This window comes from Prionailurus viverrinus, chromosome A3 (assembly GCF_022837055.1).
Source record: "Prionailurus viverrinus isolate Anna chromosome A3, UM_Priviv_1.0, whole genome shotgun sequence".
In the NCBI taxonomy this organism is placed as follows: Eukaryota; Metazoa; Chordata; class Mammalia; order Carnivora; family Felidae; genus Prionailurus; species Prionailurus viverrinus.
This window is the reverse complement of record NC_062563.1, coordinates 88,236,437-88,256,392: the sequence shown is the minus strand read 5'-3', so window position 1 is coordinate 88,256,392 and position 19,956 is coordinate 88,236,437. Positions and strand designations below refer to the sequence as shown.

Here is a 19,956-nt window from a genome sequence, read left to right as displayed (position 1 = left end):
TTGCAAAACGGCTTATGTAATACGATTCCACTTTTGCTGATGTTTACATATGAGAGTGGGAAAATCTGGAAGGGCCCACCTGAAACTGAGAATGGTGGCTATTTGGGGGAGCCTTCTACCGCTTCGGGTTCAATTTTGTTTTGTTTTATGTTGAGCACGCATAACTTTTTGAAATCCAATCCTCTAGCTACCTATCTACTTTGTAAGTGTGGCCCTGCACGCCCAGCCCTGGCTTCCCCGCAGCTCCACGAGTCGAGTCGACTGGTCCCCGCGAGGGTGGGTGGCTGGGCAGCGGCCGCGGGAGCAAACCACCAAACAAACCCAGGCTTTAGTCACCCAGTGATTTCAAGCTCCAGCGGATAACTGGAGGCCTGTGAATTGAGCGGGGAGGAGGGGCGCAGATTTATCCAGCTATTTCTTTCTCGCCCCCTGGCTGGCTTTGCTGGTGGAACCACACACTAAGCAGCCGCAGACAGGCGGGAGCCTCACTACCCTCCGCTCGCCGCCCTGCTCCTGGAGCGACCTCCTGCTCCAGTCCCAGCTGGAGGCTCTGCCGACCCAGCTACCAGTAAAAGAACCGTATTTGAGGTTTTCCACGTCCAGTAAAAGAACCATATTTGAGGTTTTATATTTCGGGGGTTCCCAAAGTTGAGGACTGCACAAAATGCCAAAAATGTGGCATGGTCAAATTTATATTGTAACAGTTGTAAGGAACAACATTGTAACGTCAAAAAATGAGGATGTCCTCTCGGACGAACGTCGTCCCCCGGGGAAAGGGCGTTGCGGTCTTTTACCTAATGAGATGAGAGATGTTGACAGTTTTGTCTCCTTTCACTCATTCGACAAATATTTAGTGAGTGTATACTGTGCCAAGAACATATCTGTGGAGATCATGGATTTGGCTGGGCGCGGTGACAGCCTCTTCTGTGGTGCGGGGGCGGCATCAAGGGAACCCGGCCTCAGGCACCTGCCCCCTTCGAACTTAGCGCAGGCATCCCTTCCCCAGCCACTTCCGCGGGCCGCCCCGGGGGTGGGGGTGGGGGGAGGTGGTCAGAAAGCCCGCACCCCGCAGTGTTCAGAGAGAGACAGGCTCTCGGTTGGGAAGCTGGGAGCCAGCAGCCCCTGCCGGGTCGGTCTGGCACATAGTAGGTATTCATTAATGTTTGTGGAAAGAATCAACGTGTGACGGGCAAGACCGCGGGTGAACATGGTGACAGAGAGAGATGGTTGAGAGGCCTTTGCGGGGCCCCAACTAGGACCTTGCAACCGACTCCCCACTTCCTGCGCTCGCCACCGGGCTTTCCCAGGTCCGCCCACTCCTCTGCTTTGGGGACAAGACCCGGGCCTGGCGCCGAGACTTCTTTCCGCAGTATTCAGTGCCACCCTGGCACCTTCAGATCCTCCAACCTCTCTCCTGGATGCGGTGGGGGACGAACCAGGCGCCTAGACTACCCAGCTCGCAGGGATTCCTGGACAGGCCCGCTCAGCCTCGGTGTCCTCTATCAGTTTCTCAAACTGGGGTAGGGAACTCGGCGGGATACACTGCCGGTAACCCGCTACCGGCTTTACGAAGCGTAAGGCCAATCTTTATTTTATATTAAGCAAACAGGAAATAGAAACAAAATTAATATGATTCGTATTCCCACCCCACCCCACCCCCAATACAAATCGGAGAGATATAGGGAGGGAGCTCAGGGCTACTCTGACCCCAGGCTCAGTCAAGGGTAATTGAGGAAATGGTATAGAGCCAACAGGACCCATAGATGCTCTCTCCCTACAGGTGGTGCACCGTGGGCCAATGCCCCAAACGACATCCAAATGACCTATATAAGCCCAAGGAAACACGCTTCCGTGGTCCCCTTCCTCCTTGCCAGTGCATGTACTCACTCATCGCCCCAGCTTCGGGGAAAATCAGCCTCCTTGCCCAGCAGGGTCAAAGCAGGTGAAGGTGGAGGGGGGTACCTAGAAGCTCTGACCCTGCGGTGGGTGCACGGAACCGGAGTCCAAGCCACTGCCCAGAACAACAAAAGTAGCATGAGAACACAAGGAGCCACGCATAGTTCCCTGAAAATGAAAACAGTGCACACAAAACACACCAACAAGACAACACATTTGGTTGCCTGGCTGCTTGCAAGTTGGGGGGGGGGGGGGGAGAGGGGGGCGCAGCACGCATGTAAACAAAGGGAAAAATAAGACCAAAATGATAGAGCCCAGTCAGACCCTTGCTGAGAATGTGGGTCCTTCTGCCAAAAACAAACAAAACAAAAGGAAAAACATAACAAACATAAAACAAAACAAACCCAGAAAAATTAAAAAAAAAAAAAGAAACCTAATACCCCCACAAATCCCAAAACCAAAAATGAAAATAAAAAACAAAATTCCAAAGTGCAGTCCCTTGCATGAACCGTTCAAACCTTTCAACTGCTGCCTGAGGCCTGGTCCTGGGTTATTGTATCTATTAACAGACTCATATTGAGGTTATGGTCGGAGGTCCATCCAGGGTGGAAGAGCTGTGACCCCAAATCCAGTGCTCATTTCCATGCAACAATCTGCCCCACCTTCACAGTTGCCAAAATGCCTACTGGGCAAGTGGGTAGGTGTGCCCTTGTAGAGCCACTGCGACTTGCAGGGTGAGGCCTGCAAGGTCCCAGCTGAGCTCCTGTAGGTCCAGTGGCTTCAGTAAATCCAAGCAGAAAGCCAGCAGATTCGGAATGACGCTAAACCCAGATCTGGCTGCTGGAGTGGGAGGGAGAGTCTGTTTCCCCAGGCCTCGGTCAGCTCAAGCCCTAGAAGTCTTGGCGCCTTGCCCAGCGTCTTCCGATGAGTCTGGCTGCCAGGACCTTGCCTGGTGTATACCATCGTGCAGTCTGTAAGTGTTCAGAGGCTCCCGGTTTTGGACTGCCCCAGCACTGCTCTCCGATGGGGGTGGGGAGCGGTGGACCCCGCTAAATGCTTCCCTTCCCCACACCCACATCCACAAGGAGAATTGCCAGCAGGAGCCGGAGGTCTGGGTCTTTGTGGGCTTTCTTACGTCCTTAGCTCCCAGGTGCATCCATAAAGCTCCCAGGTGAAAGCACTCTGGATAATGGGTGGTGGTGTGGTGGCCGGTTGTTCACTCAGCCAAGGGATCCCTAGTTTTTCCTGCCCTCCTGCTCCCAGAGAAGTGTGGAAATGAGGAGGGGAGCTCTGGCCGCAGTTCTTAAAAGGGAGAGCCTTCTGGGGGCAGCCTGATCCTGCTTCACCAGGGTCAAGGTGGCCACAGGGCTGAGGACACAGGATGCGGCCCAAATGGCATTTTGAGATGCATAGGCCTGAGGGACCGCTTCAAGAGAGCAGGTAGCAGCGCCGTGCATTGTTCATAAAAGTTCGGTGATACCAACAGGCGGCCATTACGGGCTCTATTCAGATGGATTGTTGAATTTGCATCCGGATTAATCTGGGAATCAGGTAGGCTCATCTGAGTGCGCGGGTGCCAGCAGAGACTGAGGTTGCAGGAAGTTGTGGGTGAGAGTTGGTCCATCTCTTCTAACCGCCGGTATCCCGGCTCCACCGAAAAGGCCGTTGCACCTCGGCTGCACCGGGCGGTTAGAGCCACAGCTGGGAGGAGGCCTGTTTGTTCCGGCTGCCGCCGCCTCCTCCTCCTCCTCCTCCTCACAGTTGGTGCGTCCTTCCTAAATATAAAACAAAAGGACCCCCATCCATACCCGTCACTGGCCAATGGGCTGTGCACGCAGAGGTGTGGGGTGGCCTAAGCCACTGTCTGGTCCTGTAGAAGCCTAGCTGTGTGTGCGGTGAGGTGCGCTGGCCTGCCTGTGTGCACACGCCCCTGTCATCCTTGTGGCCTTGTTTGTGTCCATGTGTGGCACGAAGTGGCCTCCATTTTGAGGCGGGGATGCAGCACGGTCAGCCTCCCTGGCTCCCTGACCCGCATTTCGGGGAGGCAGCCGGAAACTTGAGTGATTGGTGGAGTGAGGGGTTCCTCCAAGGGGATTGGGGAAGGCCACACCTCGTGGTCTGCAAGGTGGCACTAATCCTCCTTTCATCAGCTGTTCTCAACCCCCCAGGGCTGCCCACCTCCCAATGCAGGGCAGCATTTAGCCAAGGGGAAAAGGCGTGGAATCCTTGGAGTCTGTAAGGGGCGGGGGTGAGCTGGGGGAGGCTTCTGAGGAAGGGGGCCCATTCCCAGAGTGGTTTGTAGGTCACCTCAGAGCACCCCCTTTCATTCAACAGAATATTTATAGAGGTCCCGCTGGGTGTTTGCAGTTTTATAGACATCACCTCTGACCTTTAGCACTGACTTTCAAGGTAACAGCTATAGGTTCCTCTGTACAGATGTGGAAACTGAGGCACAGAGAGGCAAAGGAACTGGCTCAAGTTTAAAGGACTCTAAACCAACTTCACTTTATTCCAGCCCCCCACACTTTCCTTCTATTCCCCTGTGCCTTGGAACTCCCCCAACAGATGGGCTATGCTGGGGTGGGGCCCTCAGGTAGCAAGTCCCTAGTGGAAAAGAGGCAGAAAGAAGTGCAAAGACCCAAGGGAAGTGGGGTTCTTTCCCCACAACCTGATGGGATGTGATGGCAAAAACCTCCCTTCCACCTTTTTATGGTTTCCTCCAGAAGTACTTTGGGAGGATGTGTCCTGGGAGATCAAGGGTGAAATGTACTCTCTGCTAAGAGCACACTGGAGGGACATTTCATCTGGAGGCCAATGCGCTGCAGACTTCCCTTCACCAGTACCAGGCCTTTCATCTATCAGAGCCTCCACCCTGAGTCCCTGTGGGGCCAGGAGTGACACAGGTGACCCTGGCTGGGAGGGATTAGTGCCAAATGACGTGCCTCATATCTCAGGCCTGTAATAACTGCCTTTTCATTAAATGAGAAAGGGCAGAGGGCCCTGTTTACCTTTTATTTCTTTTAGGCATGTAAATACACCCTCTATACTATATTACCATTATATTGTACAAATATAATGGCATTGCTGTGTATGCATACATGCATTTATAAAAGTATATTTCCTGACAATGCACACAAGCTATCTCACATACAGTGGGGGGGGGGGGGAGGGTGGTGTCCATCTCTACTCAGCTCTAGATTGCTCCTATCATGGGTGGCTCCCATCCCACAGGGTGGAGGGTCAGTTTTGACTCCTACCTCCTCTAAGTCTACACCTGGGAGTTACTAAACTGACATCTGTACATAGAACTTATTTGTTATACAGGCAGAGTTAGTGGAGTGGAAGGGATGGTAGGTGGGCACAGAACTCTCAGTTGTCCACAACTCACAAATACCCATAGATGGGGTATGAGGTGGTGAGTGTCACAGGCAGGGATTTGAGGGTCTTAAACAGGGAGTGTAGGTAATTTAAGGGACTGATTTCTCCATTTCTGGAAGCCAGGCAAATTTTCTCAATAGAGCTCCAAGGTGGCTGTTGACATCTTGCATTCAGGACTCCCCATAGTCTATGAAAAGGAATCTGACTTAACCCCAGGTGCCCAGCAGGTCCACACACCTGATGGAATTGCTGCCGGGTGGGGACCACCCTCATACCCCAGCCTGTGTCCTGAACATCAATTACCGCCCCATCTCTAGGTGACCACACCTGACACCAGGAGTGTTTCAGGAAGACATGGGTCGCTGAGTCTGTGTCCAAGACGGTCATCAGCCGACTTTAGATTGGGCTGCCTCCATGCTCTACCCTGGCCCTGTTCCCCATTCCCAGATCTACCCAAACTCAGCAGCCGCGGGGAGGCTGTGGGCAACCGGGCCACAGTATCCCAGTCTGAGTGTGGGTGGCCCAGCTCAGATCAGACAAACTCGGGATCCTGGCGCTGGAGGGTCCTGGAGCCAGTCTCAAGCTGGTTCCTCTTCCCTAGGCGGCCGCGGTGGTTGCGGAAATCAGCTCTAGCCGGTCGACTCCCAAAGCCCCGAGGCTGGCAGGCGGGCGCTCCGGAAGTTGAGACAGTAAAAGGGCAGCGGGAGGAAGCCGAGCCAGGCAGTTGGAGAAGGAGGTCGGGGGAGCCGTTCCCCGCGTGTGGCCTCTTCTGGGCGCTCGGTCTCCGGGTGCCGGCGCTCAGAGACAGTGGGGGAAACAGATCTCAGGCTCTGGCCGCGGCCTAGGGGCAGCCTGAAGGCAAGTGCCCGGAATCCCCTTTTTCCTTCCATCTCTCTGGGCGAGGCCCGGATCCGGCGAAAGCTGATCTAGAGCTTCGCGTGAGGGTGGCTTTGGGGGTCGGCCTCGCGGCGAGGAGACCAGGCAGAGCTGGGTACTCGAGCGCAGTCCAGAAGCGCTTGCAGGAAAAGAGGGCTGGGAAGGAGAGCTCGGCGGAGCGAAAAGCCAGGAAAGAAGAGAGGAGGGCGAAGGGCGAGGGAGAACGGGAGAGACGCGAAAGGCCAGGCCGGGGGAAGGCCGCACCGAGAGCCGGCTGGGCCCAGACGCCGAGAGGAAGCGCGAGCCGAAAGAGCAAAGCCCAGGCGGGCAAGCGCCGCACGCCGCCCTCCGCGTCCCAATGCCCTCTCCCGCGAGCAACCGGTGCGGTCTGCGTCGCCGGGAACGGGAAACGAGGCTGGGCAGGCGGCCGGGAAGCGTCCCGGCCGCTGAGCGGAGCGCCGGCCTTTCCCTCCCGCGGTCCCGGACGCTGGTCCTTCCTCGTCCTGACCCCGCGGAGCGCTCGCGACGCTTTTCTCCGCACCAGCCGTGAGGGACGCGGGGCGGGGACCCGGCTGTCCGCACCCCGCACTTGTATCCCGGTCCCCGCCGCCGTACCCAGCTGGGATGGGCCTAGGGTGAGCGGCCGGCCCGAGAGACTGAGAACTGTAAGGCAGTGACACGGACATCTCTTTGGTCCCGTTCGCCGCTTTGTCCCCTGCACTCAGCTCAGTGTTCAGCACACAATAGAAGCTCAAAATAGTATTTGCTGAATGAATGACTGACTGATGACTGGCTGTCTGTGTGAACTGGGAGGTGGAGGCAGCCGAAGGGCTAGGGTGGGGGTCCGGTGGGCCAGAACCGAGAACTGTCCGCTTACCTCGCACCAGGATGCGGCGGCAGTGGTCTGCCTCTCCGAGCCCGGGCTGGCCGTCGCTGTCGGCGCCGCTCTCTCTGGAGCCCGCGGGGCTAGAGGCGGAGGTCCCCGCAATCTCCCTTGGGCTGCGGCGGCCGGCATCGGCGCCCGAGTCCTCCGCTCCGCCGCGGTCCCCGCCGCGCCCGCCGCGCGACTCCCGGCGTGCCGGGCCGCGGTCGCGCTCCGCGCCCCCATCGCCCATGCCGGCCGCCACCGCCGCCTTCTCCACCGCCCGGCCAGCCTGAGCTGGCCAAGCCCGTGGCTCCCCGCCCCTCGCGCCCCCCGCCCGGCCCCTACTCCTCGGGCCCCGCCCCTACCCGGCTGCTCCACCCATCCCTGCTGATTGGGCGCGAGTCGGGGTTCTCTGACTCCCAGCGGCTCACGAGGGAGCAGCGCCGAAGGATGGGAGGGTGGTCCCACTCCTCCACCCCCGATCTAGCCCCACTCCCAGTCCGGCAGAGGGAGGCTGGGGCGGTATTCTGGGGGTGCTGGCTTAGCCCTACGGCCACCCCTAAAGTTTACCAACTCCCTCCCCCGGTCCCTTGCCTTCTGTGCTCCCCACTCCCTCCTTCCCCGGGGACGCTCAGGCTCCGCGCTCCAGCTCTTTCGGCGGGATCAATAACCAAAGTGCTCCAGGAAGGCGACCCCGGCGAGACCCAGCAGAAAACAGGAGGTTGGCCTTGCTCGGGCGCTCGGCTGGTGGGGGGGAGGCTGGAGGCAGGGCCTCAGGTCTGGGGTTCAGTGCCCCACCCCTGCCCCCAGACTCATACCGCCACCCGCATTCGAAGCGGGACCGAAGGCGCGTCCCGGCGATCCTGGGAGAGCAAGGCCTAGAACGTGGTAAATGACCCCGAGAGAGGCCAGGGGACTGACGGAGTGACCCGCACTCGCGGGGGGTTGAGAAAACACGTGCAGAGAGGGGCCAGGAGCTCACAGGGTCGAGTGAGGCCGAGACTGTGGTAGGCAGCAAACGCCCGGTTCCCCCACGGCCTGGAGGCCCTCACGCGGGGCCCGCACCCTCAGACTTGGGAAGCAGATGGGCGTTTCCTTGTGCCAGCCTCACCCCGCTACTGTGGAGATGCCCCCCACCCCAGCCAGCCCTGGTCCCAGGTCCCACCTTCCCTGGAAAATCGAGGCGCGAAGGTCAGCGTGGCTAGAAGCCAGCTGGGCTGGGAAGCCAGGTGGTGGGGGTTCCTGTGCAGAGCGCTCGGCCCTCCGAGGCTTCCGAGTCCCCAGCGCTTTCTGAGGAGCCCGTGCCCGCCTGAGTCTAGCTTCTGCCTTGCCAGCGCCGAGAGAGGCCGGGCCCTTCGTTCCCTTACTTTGACTCAGAAAGGGGCTCGAACAGAGATTGAGAGACCCCAGTGAAGATGTGTGTTCAACTTGTTTGTGGGCGGGAGCGCCGATGACCCTTCCCCTAAAGCGCCGTGATTGCAGACTTTGCTTCTCTTTTCTGGCTCGCATTCCCGGGTGAGCGAGGGTGCTTCGGTCTGTCTGGGGGGCTGATTGAGTGTTTGTGGGGGCAGGGCCCATGATGTGCGTGTGTGGGGGTGGGGAGTGAGGTGAGGGGGTAAGTGACTGTGTCGGGGCTGAGCGTGTTGCTGGTGCAGCCTCCATGATTTGGGTGAGCCAGTGTATGAATGTGTGTGTGTTACTGCCTTAGCGTGTGTCCAGTGTGCATGTATTTGTGTCCAGTCATAAGTGTCCCCTGCAGAAGGCCAGGTGGGCTGGATGCCCCAGTTACTTAATTGGGTGGCTGATAATGAAGGGGTTGAGACCTAGGAAGAGGGGAGGATAAAGACTGCAGGGGAGGAGGACTGCTGCTACCTGCTAACAGAAAGGGGGGGGGGGAGGAAGGAAGGAAGGAAAAAAACTTGGCCACTAGGTACTTTGGGTGGGGCAGAGGAGCACAGGCTGGTGGCCAGGATCCTGGACAGGCTGTGCAGAGGGAGAGCAGTCTGGACCAGCTGCGGGTGCTGCCAGTTGGTGGCACCTGGGGGGCTGGGAGAAAGGAAATTCATAGTAACAGGAGAACCTGGGGAGTGTGACCCAACTGGACCGATCTCGGTTGGAAGGACCCTTGCAGTGCACACTGGAGGGGCCCAACTCCTCAGAGACCCCCACCCACATGGGCCAGCACGCCCTCCAACACAAACCAGTGGGATGCTGGTCGCCGGATCCGGCCTCCGCTCTGCACCTCAATCTTTCTCCTCTCTGGCCCTCTCTCTCAAGTTTACTTGTTTTTATTATTCAAATAGGAAGCAGAAAGCAAAAACTTGACTGGAACCTTCCCGGCTCCCCAGCCCTCGCTCTTCCCCTGCCACTTTCACGACCAAGTTTGTGTTCAAAGAAAAAGGGAAGGGCACCTGCTGAGCCCTGCCGGGTTTTGTTTGTTCTTGCCTTTAAATTTCAATTTCACAACATATCTCAGTGCTCTCAGTGCCGGTAACTCCAGTCTCCCTCCAGTGAACTCTTCTGAGGTCCGGGGATCAGTTTTCGGGCATCTGCACCCTCCTGGGTGATCCGGCCCAGTCTGTCTGGTGAGGCAGAATCCCAAGGAGACAGGACCCAGGCACTTGGGGACTCCCCTTCCCTAGCTTCGGGGAGCCCTGCTGGGAGAACAGGAGGAGGGTTGGTTCTCCGGAGGTTCTCTTTCTCTTTCTCCAGCCCTTTATTTTTCTTCCCCCCTCACTTTCCCTTTTTGCGGTGTGGGATTTGGCGTCCTGAGGGCATTTGGGCGCTCTCCTTTCCGCAGGCCTGGCAAGTGGGTCCCCCTTCCTGGTGATTGTACCCGTGACCAGCGAGTGAGGAACTCAGGGGTTCTGCATGCTGAAGCAGGGAACCTGTGCGGTGTGCTTGTGTGGATGTGGGCCAGGGGAGAGGGGGTTGGCGGTGTCGGATCTACTCACCCAGCCCGGGGCTCTGGCCCAATGGAGATGCCTGCCAGTACATCCTAGCACCTGGGTGGCCCACTGCCAAGCCAGTAGGCAGGTTGTGCGGGGCCACTGGGCTCCCACCCACATCCTTTTCTCTCTGGAGACTTTATCCTTCAGGTCTACCTCCTGAGTGTGCTGGGTGAGGATCGCTGGGCGCGCCAGTACCTGAGTATGACCACGTGGCAGCGAGATACAGGGTTGGCCTTGCTGAGTGTGTGCGCGCGCTCACATGTTGGGATGCCATTTGGCTCTGGGAGATCCTCCTGCCTCGGGGTAAGCTGGACACAGAGCTCCAGGGGTGCAGTCCACCTGGCCAGAATTCACTAGGATCTGGGATTCCTCACCCCGCAGTGGGATCCGGGATTGGATGGCCTATGTGTCCTATATCCTATGTTTTCACTGCCAGTCTACACTCGCAGTCTCACAGTCATCTCAACCGGGGCAAGATCCCAGGGATCTGGAAAATCTCTGTGTCTCTCCTTTTTCATAAAGTGATTCAAGAACCTTAGCAGGGAGGCAAGTGTGGGGGGGCAGGCGGGAAGGGAGTCCCAGCCGATAGGGGGCAGGGCTATGGCCTAAACTTGCTTTCTCAGTGGCTCTGTCGCTCCCAGGGCTCCAGTATAGACAAACTCCAGGTGTTGATCTGGCCCTTTTTGGGTCCCATAGGGCCTTAGCAGCTCGTGGCCCAAGGTCCATCCCTGCTAGCAGTGTCTGTCCCGGCCTCTGCTGGTCCCAGGGAATTAGTGGGCTTCTGCTTTGCAGGATGAGCAGGTCTGGTCACAAGGAACTGCTGCATCCTGGGCTGGAGTCCCATGATGCTCTGCCACAAGGAGTTCCCTGGCCACATGGTGGTCCTTGTCCTCCACTCAGCTGCAGGAGTAGGGAGACCGTCAGTCAGGAGAGAGCTCCACCAACCCACCTCTGCCCAGATACTCCTTAGGACTAGGTCTCCAGAGGGTTTCCCCAAAATGGCCTGAGTTGGGGTAAGAGGCTGTCCTCTCTCAGGTGTTGCCTTGCTTAGCACCTTGTCTCCAATTCTTGCCACTCATTCCCCTGGTGTGGACTTGATTCAGCCTCCCTGGTGTGGAGGGAGGTTTCCCCTGGTGTAGAGATTCAGGGACTCTCCAGGCCCTCCCCATCCACCTTCACCAGGCCTTCTAGCAGCTCAGCAAATGAGACTGACTTCCTAAGCCTGAGTCCTTGTGAGAGCTAGGTCCCCAGCACCTAGGGGTAAATAGTTCTCCTACCTCCACCCTGCTGGGCAGCAGGTCCTCTAGGATCAGAAGTGTGCCACCCATCCTAGGGAGCCAACATGTGCATATGGCTGGGTGAGAGTTGGGGCCTAGGTTCCCCCACATGCTACCTGTATCTCACAGTCAAGCCCTTTGGTCCTTCACTGACAGAGATCCTGCAGCTCTGGCTGGAGCCTTCAGTATCGCCTTCTGGTGCTCAGAACCTGAAATGCTGGAGTTCCCATTCTGTGTCTGGTTATTCTCCCTTCTTCTGTAACCCTACAGTGCTCTGGCAAGCACATCAGACCAGCCCTCCAGGCCTGGAGCCCTGGCCCCAGATCAGCCCTACTCCTTCTGGTGCCTCTTCCCTCTGCTGAGGCTCATGGTAGAAGCCTGGGTTGAGCTTGCAGCCTTTGCAGGTGCCTTCCCCAGCTGGCTTCCTTTCTGTACTCCTCCTTGGCCTCTCTGTGTCTACCTCCCTACTCCCCTCTCTCAGCCCCGTGCTTTTCCCCGGTCCTTTCCCTAAGGCCTAGAAACTCAGGAGGTCCGGGTTCCTCTGCCCTGCCTCATCCTTTTTTTGTCTGGGTCTCCTGTCTATCTTTCTTCTTTCTGGTTTTGGGATCCCTGGGAGATACTGGGTGGCATTCTTCTGGCCCCCCACTATTATTGCTGGGATGGGTTTCTCCTGCAGCTAAAGGGAGTTAGGGGTTTGGGTGAACAGGGAAGGACACTCCTTGAAGATTCGGCTGGGGAGCACAAGACCAAGCTGGCAGAAAAAAAAAATCCATGCATCACTTCCTCCCCTGACCCTGCCTGCACCCCTATGTGCCTGGGAGCCAGATCTCTGTACTGGCACTTCAGAGGGTACCTATTGTCCCCCTCTCTGGTAGGAAGGGATTGGCATTTTAAAAGGAGCTAGGGTGCTGTTGGAGTTTTTGTTTTGTTTTGTTTTTTACAATGAGCATTGTTATTTTTGTAAAAGACAATACAGTGTGTTCGTTTCTAAGAAGAGTAATGGTGCTAAAACCCAAGCAGGGGTGCTCTAATGGTGAGACACCTGTTCCTGGGGTTGGTGGGAGAGGTGCTAGGGCAGAGTGAGGCTCCTCAGATCCCAGCGTTTAGGCCCCTCCTAGGTAGCTAACCACCTGCAGGCTCAGGCACTGCAAGTCAGTCACTGACTAATTTCAGGCAATACAAGATGCCCGAGGCCTGTCTTTGCGGGATGCCAGTGTTGCCCTCTGAAGATTCTGCAGGGAACAGGACGCTCTGGGCCCTAGGGGTGCCCACCATGAGGGCAGAGGTCAGCTCTTGGAGCAGAGCAGGGAACCCAAGTTAGCTGGGCTAGGGTGGGCTGGTACAGGGTGAGATGTGGGAGGCACCAGCTGCGGCACCACCTTTTTGCCTCTCAAGGCAACACTCCCCTGCTTTGTTTTGCCCCCTCTTCTTAGGCAAGGATCCCAGGCGGGCTTTCCGAGCTCTAGGGCTGTCAAGATCTGCCAGTGCCAAGTCTGGTACAATCTGCTGGTGCCTTTCTTGAGCCTGTGAGTCCTGAGGCCTATGGGGAGAGCTGCCCAGGGGAGGCTATGGGTCTAGTTTGTAAAGAGGGCCACACTGGGGCGACAGCTGCAAGCAGGGCAGGGCTGACAATATTTTCCAGGTACCAACCACCCAGTGGCTACCAGTAGGCAATTCCTGCCTTGCCTCTGGCTTTGGACCAGTGCCAGGAAGGCTTACAGGAGGGGGCAAAGGATTTCTCAACTTGCCATGTATTAAATCACCCAGGTAACTTAGAAAAAAATCAGTAGTGCTGGGCTGCAGACCACATAGCTTCAGTTTAGGTCTAATGACTTCAAATCAGGTCCCCATTGGGTTTCTGATAGTTAAGAGGCTTCCAGGTGAAGGAATTTTTGTATTGGACTAAGGGTAGGGGAAGAAGACATTGCTGGATGAAAGCCAGGAGCTTTCACCCAGGTCTTGGGTGGTCAGTATGTGGTAATCCAGGGAATGAGATATGGTTATTTCAGCCAGGCTTTTGGGTGGGTGGGGGAGGAGGGAAACCAGCAGAGACCTGGAAGGTGGGAGCAGGTTGGCAGTGGGAGGATCAGAGAGGGTGAACAGGCCTGGTCAGGATACAACTGGACCCAACTCAAAGGTGTCCAACCTGATCTGAAAAGCTCCCTTCACCCACAGGACTCGGGATTCTCTTGAGGAAAGGAAGTGGCTAGAGGGGCAGGGCTGGAGGTAGAGTCAGCTGCTAGCGCAGGAATGGGTGCCCCCAGGTTCTAGGACAGGGACTTGGTGTGAAGGGTGGGGGGACTCCTAATTTGGTGATCTTCTCACCTGCTTTCCTCCAGACAGATTTCCCCCAAAGCTTTCTTGGCTTCCTGTGCCTCTTCCTGGTAGTGCCCTGTGAATCTTCTAACTTCCCTCTCTCTCCTTTGGTGATTTGCCACCGCATCCTTCTCCTTCTGCCTCCTTTCTCCTTCTGGTTCTCCAGCCTTCCTCCCTTCCCTGCGCGGTCTTTCCCACCCAGCCCCTCAGCCTCCGTGGCTGTTTCTCTCCATCCTCTCTCCCTCTGACTCCCCTTGCTGGCTCCTACATTCCCCATTTCCCATCAGCCCTCTCCGTGCTGGAGCAGAAGCACTCTCTTTTATTTGTCTTTCTTAGGACATTACCATCCCATCCAGGTGCAGAGTTTGAACCAACGAAAAGACTTGAAAGAATCTTCTAAACATTTTCCTTCTTTCTTAACAAACAAAATTCACTCACTCCTACTGCAGTCTGATTTTATCTGGATCATTCTTTAAATCAATCAGCGTTTTATTTGTTTTCTGGTGAGAGATACAGGCCTAAGTGCCCCCCAAAAGGTGCTGCATTGTCATGAAATAGTCATGACAACCCTTAGGGTGGGACTTGGTTGCTTCCTTGTGCAGAGGAGGAAACAGACCAAGGTCACAAACCTGGTCTGTGTGGCTTGACACCCAGGTGCCAGGTCCCAAAGTGCTACTAAGGCAAAAATCTCTTCCCCCTCCCTCGCACTTCACTCTGAGAACTGGGCTGCCCCCCCCACCCACACACACACTCAGCGATGGACTCCACCAGCCTGGCACTGCTTGGCGGCTCCTGGCTCCTCGAAGAGACGCTGGGGTGGGGACTTTCAGATTGAGTGACGCGGTACCTTGGCACGTTCAAGGGGGAGCTGTGGCCTCTCCAGAAACCAAAAGAAACCTGGACTGTGAAGATGCAGACTTTCAAAGAGCAGAACCTGAGTTTACCGTGGCTGGGTTCACTATGTGTTGTTTTGCTTTTGTTGTTTTGGTAACAGCTTTATTGAGCTATAACGTACATATCCTACAATTTCACACACTGTACGATTCAAAAGTTTTTAGTATTTTCACCGACATACTAAAATATGTAGCCTATGTCCAGATGTACAGTGCAGCCATCAGCACAGTACATTTTAGGACATTTTCATCACCCCAAAAGGAAATCCGTGCCCTTTAGCGATCACCCAACTTTCCACCCCAACCTCAGCCCCAAGCAACCTAACCAACCACTTTGTTTCTATGGATTTGCCTATTCTGGATTTTTCATATAAATGGAATCATACAATAAGTGGCCTTTGCACCTGGCTTCTTTCACTTAGCATAATATTTCAAGGTTCGTTCATGTTATAGCATATATGAGTACTTTATTCCTTTCATGGCTGATTAACATTCCATTGTATGGGTTATACCACATTTGCTTATCCATTCACTATTAATAGACATTTGGGTGGTTTCTACCTTATCTGTGTGGGAGTGTGGGTGTATCCCTAGTTTGGGGTGCTCCACTCGCAGCTCAGAAGAGGTAGGAAGTTTTCTGGGAGCAGCTGGAGGAGCATGGTGAGGCTCAGGGATAGGGCACACACTGGCTATTTGTCCCCAGCTGATAGGTCACCTTCTAGAAGCCCCCTTTCCACTCCTGTCCAGTGAGGAGGAGACGGTTGGACTGGGAGGTTTGTAGGAATTAGAGGCTCTGTGGTAAAAATTCAGTGCCCTGACTCTTGGCTAGGTTGGGTTAGAATCCTGGTTCTACCACTACTTACTTGCTAATAGGTTGCTTAACCTCTCTGTACCTCAGCATCCTCACCCATTAAATGGGGATAATGTTAGTACCAAACTCCCAGAGTTGTTTTGAGGAGTAGGTTAATCTGTGTGGAGCACTTTGTCTAATACCTGGCCCTCAATGGGTGCTAGAGGGAGGTAAATTTAAGCTTTCATCACTTAGGGCTTAGAGCCAGAGCTCACAGGTAGCACTAGTTCATCCCCCTTTCCCTTCCACCTGGATGGATGAAAGAATGAAAAGGTTAGCCATGACCCAAGGGACAGGGAAAGGTTGTCTGGCCTGGGGGTTGCGAATCCAGATTCCAGGCCCTCAACTCCAGCTGCCTAAGTGGAGTGGGGGTGGGGGTGCAGGAGAAATGCTTTTCACTGCCAAAGCCTCTGGATAGCTAATCAGCTGCTCTCATCCAACCTCGTGTTTCTTGAAAGCAAACACCGAGTTCAGTGAAGACAGTGGGCGGTGCAGCCGAGACTTGAACCCTGCTTTCAGTCATCCAATGGCCTGGACACTGCTGAGTTTTCCGTGTTTAAAGTGCCACTCATGCTTCCACCCCCAAGCCAGATTTTCCCTTCCCTGTTGGGGAACCCCAGCCAGCCCATGGTCCTTCCCAAGGTGTAGGTCCATGGCTTGGGAGTGGAAGGAATGGCAACTCAAGCCCCAGAAGGATCTGCGTCCCGCAGCCTGGGGACAGGGGGTTCCCCACAGGCAGTGTCCTGGCCTCCCACCTTTCCCAGGCATTTCCCCCCAGGCCTGGCCAGGAGAGAGCCAGAGCGGCTCCTTGGGCCACCTTTGGGGAGTGGCCTGGAGGCCAGCAATGGTGGCTTTTATATCGTTTCATGCCTTTTGAATTTTGGGGTGTCGCAATTCAAATGAATCTAGTAAAATAATTTTTTAAATGTTGTTAGAATAAGTTTGAAGAGGCGTTTTGTTCTGATGCCTGCATCAAGGGCAGATGCTCATTTGTTCTTCCCCTACTTTGTGCCTCAGAAAAGCTTGCCCACAGCGACTTACCCTGTAGACTTGGTTCCTTCTTCTCTTTGCTATGCTTGCTGCCACACTGCACATTCAGGGTCACCAACTACCCCAGTCCCAAGTCCCCAGTGCCAGGGAACTCGCTAGTCTTGAATGTTGTTGTCCTAAGAAGGGTCATTTGCCATCAGCGTCACCCGAAGGTGGATTCCAGACTAAGCTGGGGAAAGGGAAGCCAGGAAGCATGATGTCTGGTGCCCCTTCAGTGGTTACCCTGGCTCTGGGGACTCCCCTACTTTTCGACCCAAAGAAGCTTCCTTGCTCTCTGGGTCAGACTGGTCCAGATTGGAGTGTCTTCTGCCCCTCCACTATGTGGCCAGGCACCTGCTGCCACGCAAACAGGGAGTTAACTGGGGATGATTGTGAGGGTGAGCCTGTGGGAAGGAATTCTCCATCTTCTGACCTTGAGAAAGGACTTCAGAAGTGGAAGGGCAAGAAGCTGTGTGGTAGCCTATGTTGGGTGACTGGTGTGCCTTTGTTGGAATGCTGGGAAGGCCCTGAGCACTAGCCAAGGTCCCCTCCAGATAGTCCCTTAGGGCGCCTATTCCATTACCCCCAAGATGTTGTCAAGAATTTATATCTACTGGGAACTATTCTCTGGGAGCTGCTGCACTCTTTGGAACATCCTTCTTCCAACAAATATTTATTGAGCTACTACTATATTCTGAATAAGATGCCAGGCACTAGGAGACATTTGTGAACCAAACAGACCTAAATCCCCACAGTCAGGGAGCCTACATTACTGGAGACAGCTAACATCTTCTTGGATAGTGAAACCCAAAATGGAGTCATGGCAGGGAACCTCTGAAGTTGATCTTGAGGTGCCACTCCACCTCTGATGGTTTGTAAGAGATACACAGACCACCTGGTGCCTAAGCACAGGTTTGTTTTGGTGGCTAGAAAATGGCCCCTGAAAATAACTTCCATTAAAGAGGTGCTTTCCTGCAGCCTCAGTGATTCTGTAATAAAGAAAAATCTAAGAAAGGAAACACATTTTTTCCTGTTCAGTTGGCTGGGAAAAAAAAAAAAAGCAAAACAAACATACAAACAAAAAACCCCGGAACAAACATGCAGACCCATGCCTTAGGTGTGTGTTTTTTTGGGGGGTGGGGGTGGGGGGCTTTTGTTTGTAAGTGTGTTTGTTGAGCACTAATTTCACTAACTTAAAAAATTGTTTTTTGATGCTTTTATTTTTGAGACCGAGAAAGCATAAGCTGGGGAGGGGCAGAGAGAGAGAGGGAGACAGGAAGAGAAGCGGGCTCCACGCTTGTCAACAGGGAGCCCGATGCGGGGGCTGGGACTCACCAGCGATATCAGGACCTGAGCTGAAGTCAGATGTTCAACTGACTGAGCCACCCAGCGCCCCAGTAATTTCATTAACTTTTAATTTAAATTTAAATTTTGTTTTAAAAAAGGAAAACATTCATCTGAGGGGGAAAAAATTCTAACCAGCACAAAGGATTATTAAATGACAAGTAGGTGTGTTTCCAGATCCTCAGCCCCATCACAGAGGCCCCAATTTCTTGCCGCATGTCGGACATCCCCGCTCCCGTCTAAAAACAGGAATGAAGTCACCACTGTCCTCTGTTCTCCCTCCTGCCCTTTCCGCCGTCACCCTAGGCGCTTGCTCCTTGGTAGCCCGACTCCGCTTACCCTTTCTGCTCCCTCCTTGCTTGCCAGCCTCGTGTGAAAGTGTCCGCTTCCCCAACAGCCTCGCCAACTTAGTATGTTACCTACAATTTTGATCTCTGTGGGTCTGATAGGTTTCTTAAAGAAACGAATTAAAGTAAGGGGAAACAAGAGAAAGAAAAAGGAAAAGGAAAGAATGTTTGCAACTCGAGACTGCTAGTTTGGGTCCCAGGGCGTGTACGTGGGTTGCAGCGAGGCCGGGCGGTCTGAGCCCGTGCACCGGATAGCACCGCACGCGAAGGCCGCACCCTTCAAGGCCTGCAGAACGGTGAGAGGCGGCGGGGGTCAGTGGGAATTAGCGCGCCGGCCCGGGCGAAGGATCGCTGCGGGGCGAGAGTTCGGACTGGATTAGCGGGTTCAAAAGCAGGTCAGGGAGAGCTAAAGGAGGCGACGGGGTCCGCGAGAGGTCAAGGTCCTTGGTAGCAGCGGGCCGCGCGCGGGGACGGCAGCAGGGGGATTGCGATCGCGGGGAGGCTGGACCGAGTTCCGAGCGCGTGGATGGGTTCCGCAGGCTCTGGAGCGAGGGCCGTCTGTTCTGGCGGCCGTGGCGTTGAGACACCTCCGCTTCTGGGCCTCAGCCACGCGAAAGGAGGGGACAGCGAAGTGAGCCCCAAAACGAGTCCGAGGCAATTTCAATGGATAAAGAGAACAAGTGCCCGAGCTCCCGACGCGCGTGCGTGCGCCTGTGTGTCTGAGGAGCAAGGCTTACCTACTTTTCTTGTAGGTTTGAATCCCATTCCCTTTTCTTTATTTATATATATGTTTTGTTTTTTCTTTCTGGCAAGGAACACCTCTTCGGCAAACAAATAATTCAACAGACTGCCCCGGACAGTGAGAAGGAATTTGTTTTGCCAAGGGCTTGTCCCTCTCGCTTCCCGAGGCAGACATCTGCGGCCTGCGCCGTGGGGCAATAGGGGAGCGTCACACCGTTGGTGTAAACATACTCACGACCCATCCCTCATACGTCTCGGAGTCCTGTATGTGTGTGGAGGGAGAGCTGGAAGCACAGCCCTTCCCCGAAAGAAGTGAGCGCTGGGGGAGTGTGTGTCACTCTGTGAGCCCCTGACCCGACGAATTTTAGGAGAACAAGAAGGTATTGCTTGAGCTCGTTCTCCCCTCACCTCCCCCTGATACTCGTGGAGAACTTGGGAGTTCGGAGATAGGCCAAGTGGGCTCGCCAGTCTGAAGTCCTGGCCTTGGTAGATGACCCCCAAACCCCAATAAACGGACAGACGACGGATAGCGCTCAACGGCACTAAGTGGAGGTGGCCCCCAGCCTGGTCGCCGTCTCTAGTGGCCTTGATGATGCTTGGTCGTTCCTTCCCCTGGGAGTTGCCTCTCGCCTTCCCTTCCCCGGGGGCGAGGCCGCCGCCTGGAGTGATGGAGGCGGGAGGCTCAGGCCGGCGTCCAGGTCTTCGCGAAAGCCCGCCCCTTGGGATTGGGTCCTGCCGATTTTCCACGGAGAACCCTCTTCAGAGTCTGCTCCTCTGGGGCAAATATTGCAAATGCTTGGGGAGACGGTGGTGGTGAAGGCAGTGCAGGAGGTAGTGGTGATGAGGGCGGTGTGTGTGTGTGTGTGTGTGTGTGTGTGTGTGTGGCGTTCGCAGAAAGGGAAAGAGAGGGAAGAAGGAGGCCGGGGAGAGGGGGACAGAAGCCGTGAAAGCAGGGTGCCAGGAGCCCGGGAGGGAAAGCCGGGTCAGGGAGAGGGGGCGGGAGAGTGGGAAGGGGCGGGGCCGGAAATGGGGAGGCCAAGCGCGACCCAAACAAAGCGCCGCAGGGTCTCCACGGAGAGTGATCTGCCTTTCTCGCAATTTCCCTGGATTCCCTCGATTCCCTCGCTTTGGTCAGCAGGGCGGCTGGTCTCGGTGGGGACGTGCAGGTTGCTAATGGGGAAGGTAGTCTAAAG

General features: G+C 55.4%; 2 protein-coding genes across 2 annotated transcripts in view; one reads left to right on the top strand and one right to left on the bottom strand.

Moving 5' to 3' along the window:
* The window catches only part of VAX2 (ventral anterior homeobox 2), a 28,523-nt gene extending 21,258 nt beyond the window's left edge, over positions 1-7,265 (bottom strand). Inside the window, exon 1 of the mRNA XM_047851252.1 lies at positions 7,028-7,265. Within this exon, the coding sequence (XP_047707208.1) occupies positions 7,028-7,265 (238 nt within the window). The remainder of the gene's footprint in view (positions 1-7,027) is intronic.
* A 191-nt stretch (positions 7,266-7,456) lies between these two features.
* The window catches only part of CD207 (CD207 molecule), a 50,135-nt gene continuing 37,635 nt past the window's right edge, over positions 7,457-19,956 (top strand). The window contains exon 1 of the mRNA XM_047854637.1: positions 7,457-7,736. Within this exon, the coding sequence (XP_047710593.1) occupies positions 7,466-7,736 (271 nt within the window). The 5' untranslated portion in view covers positions 7,457-7,465. The remainder of the gene's footprint in view (positions 7,737-19,956) is intronic.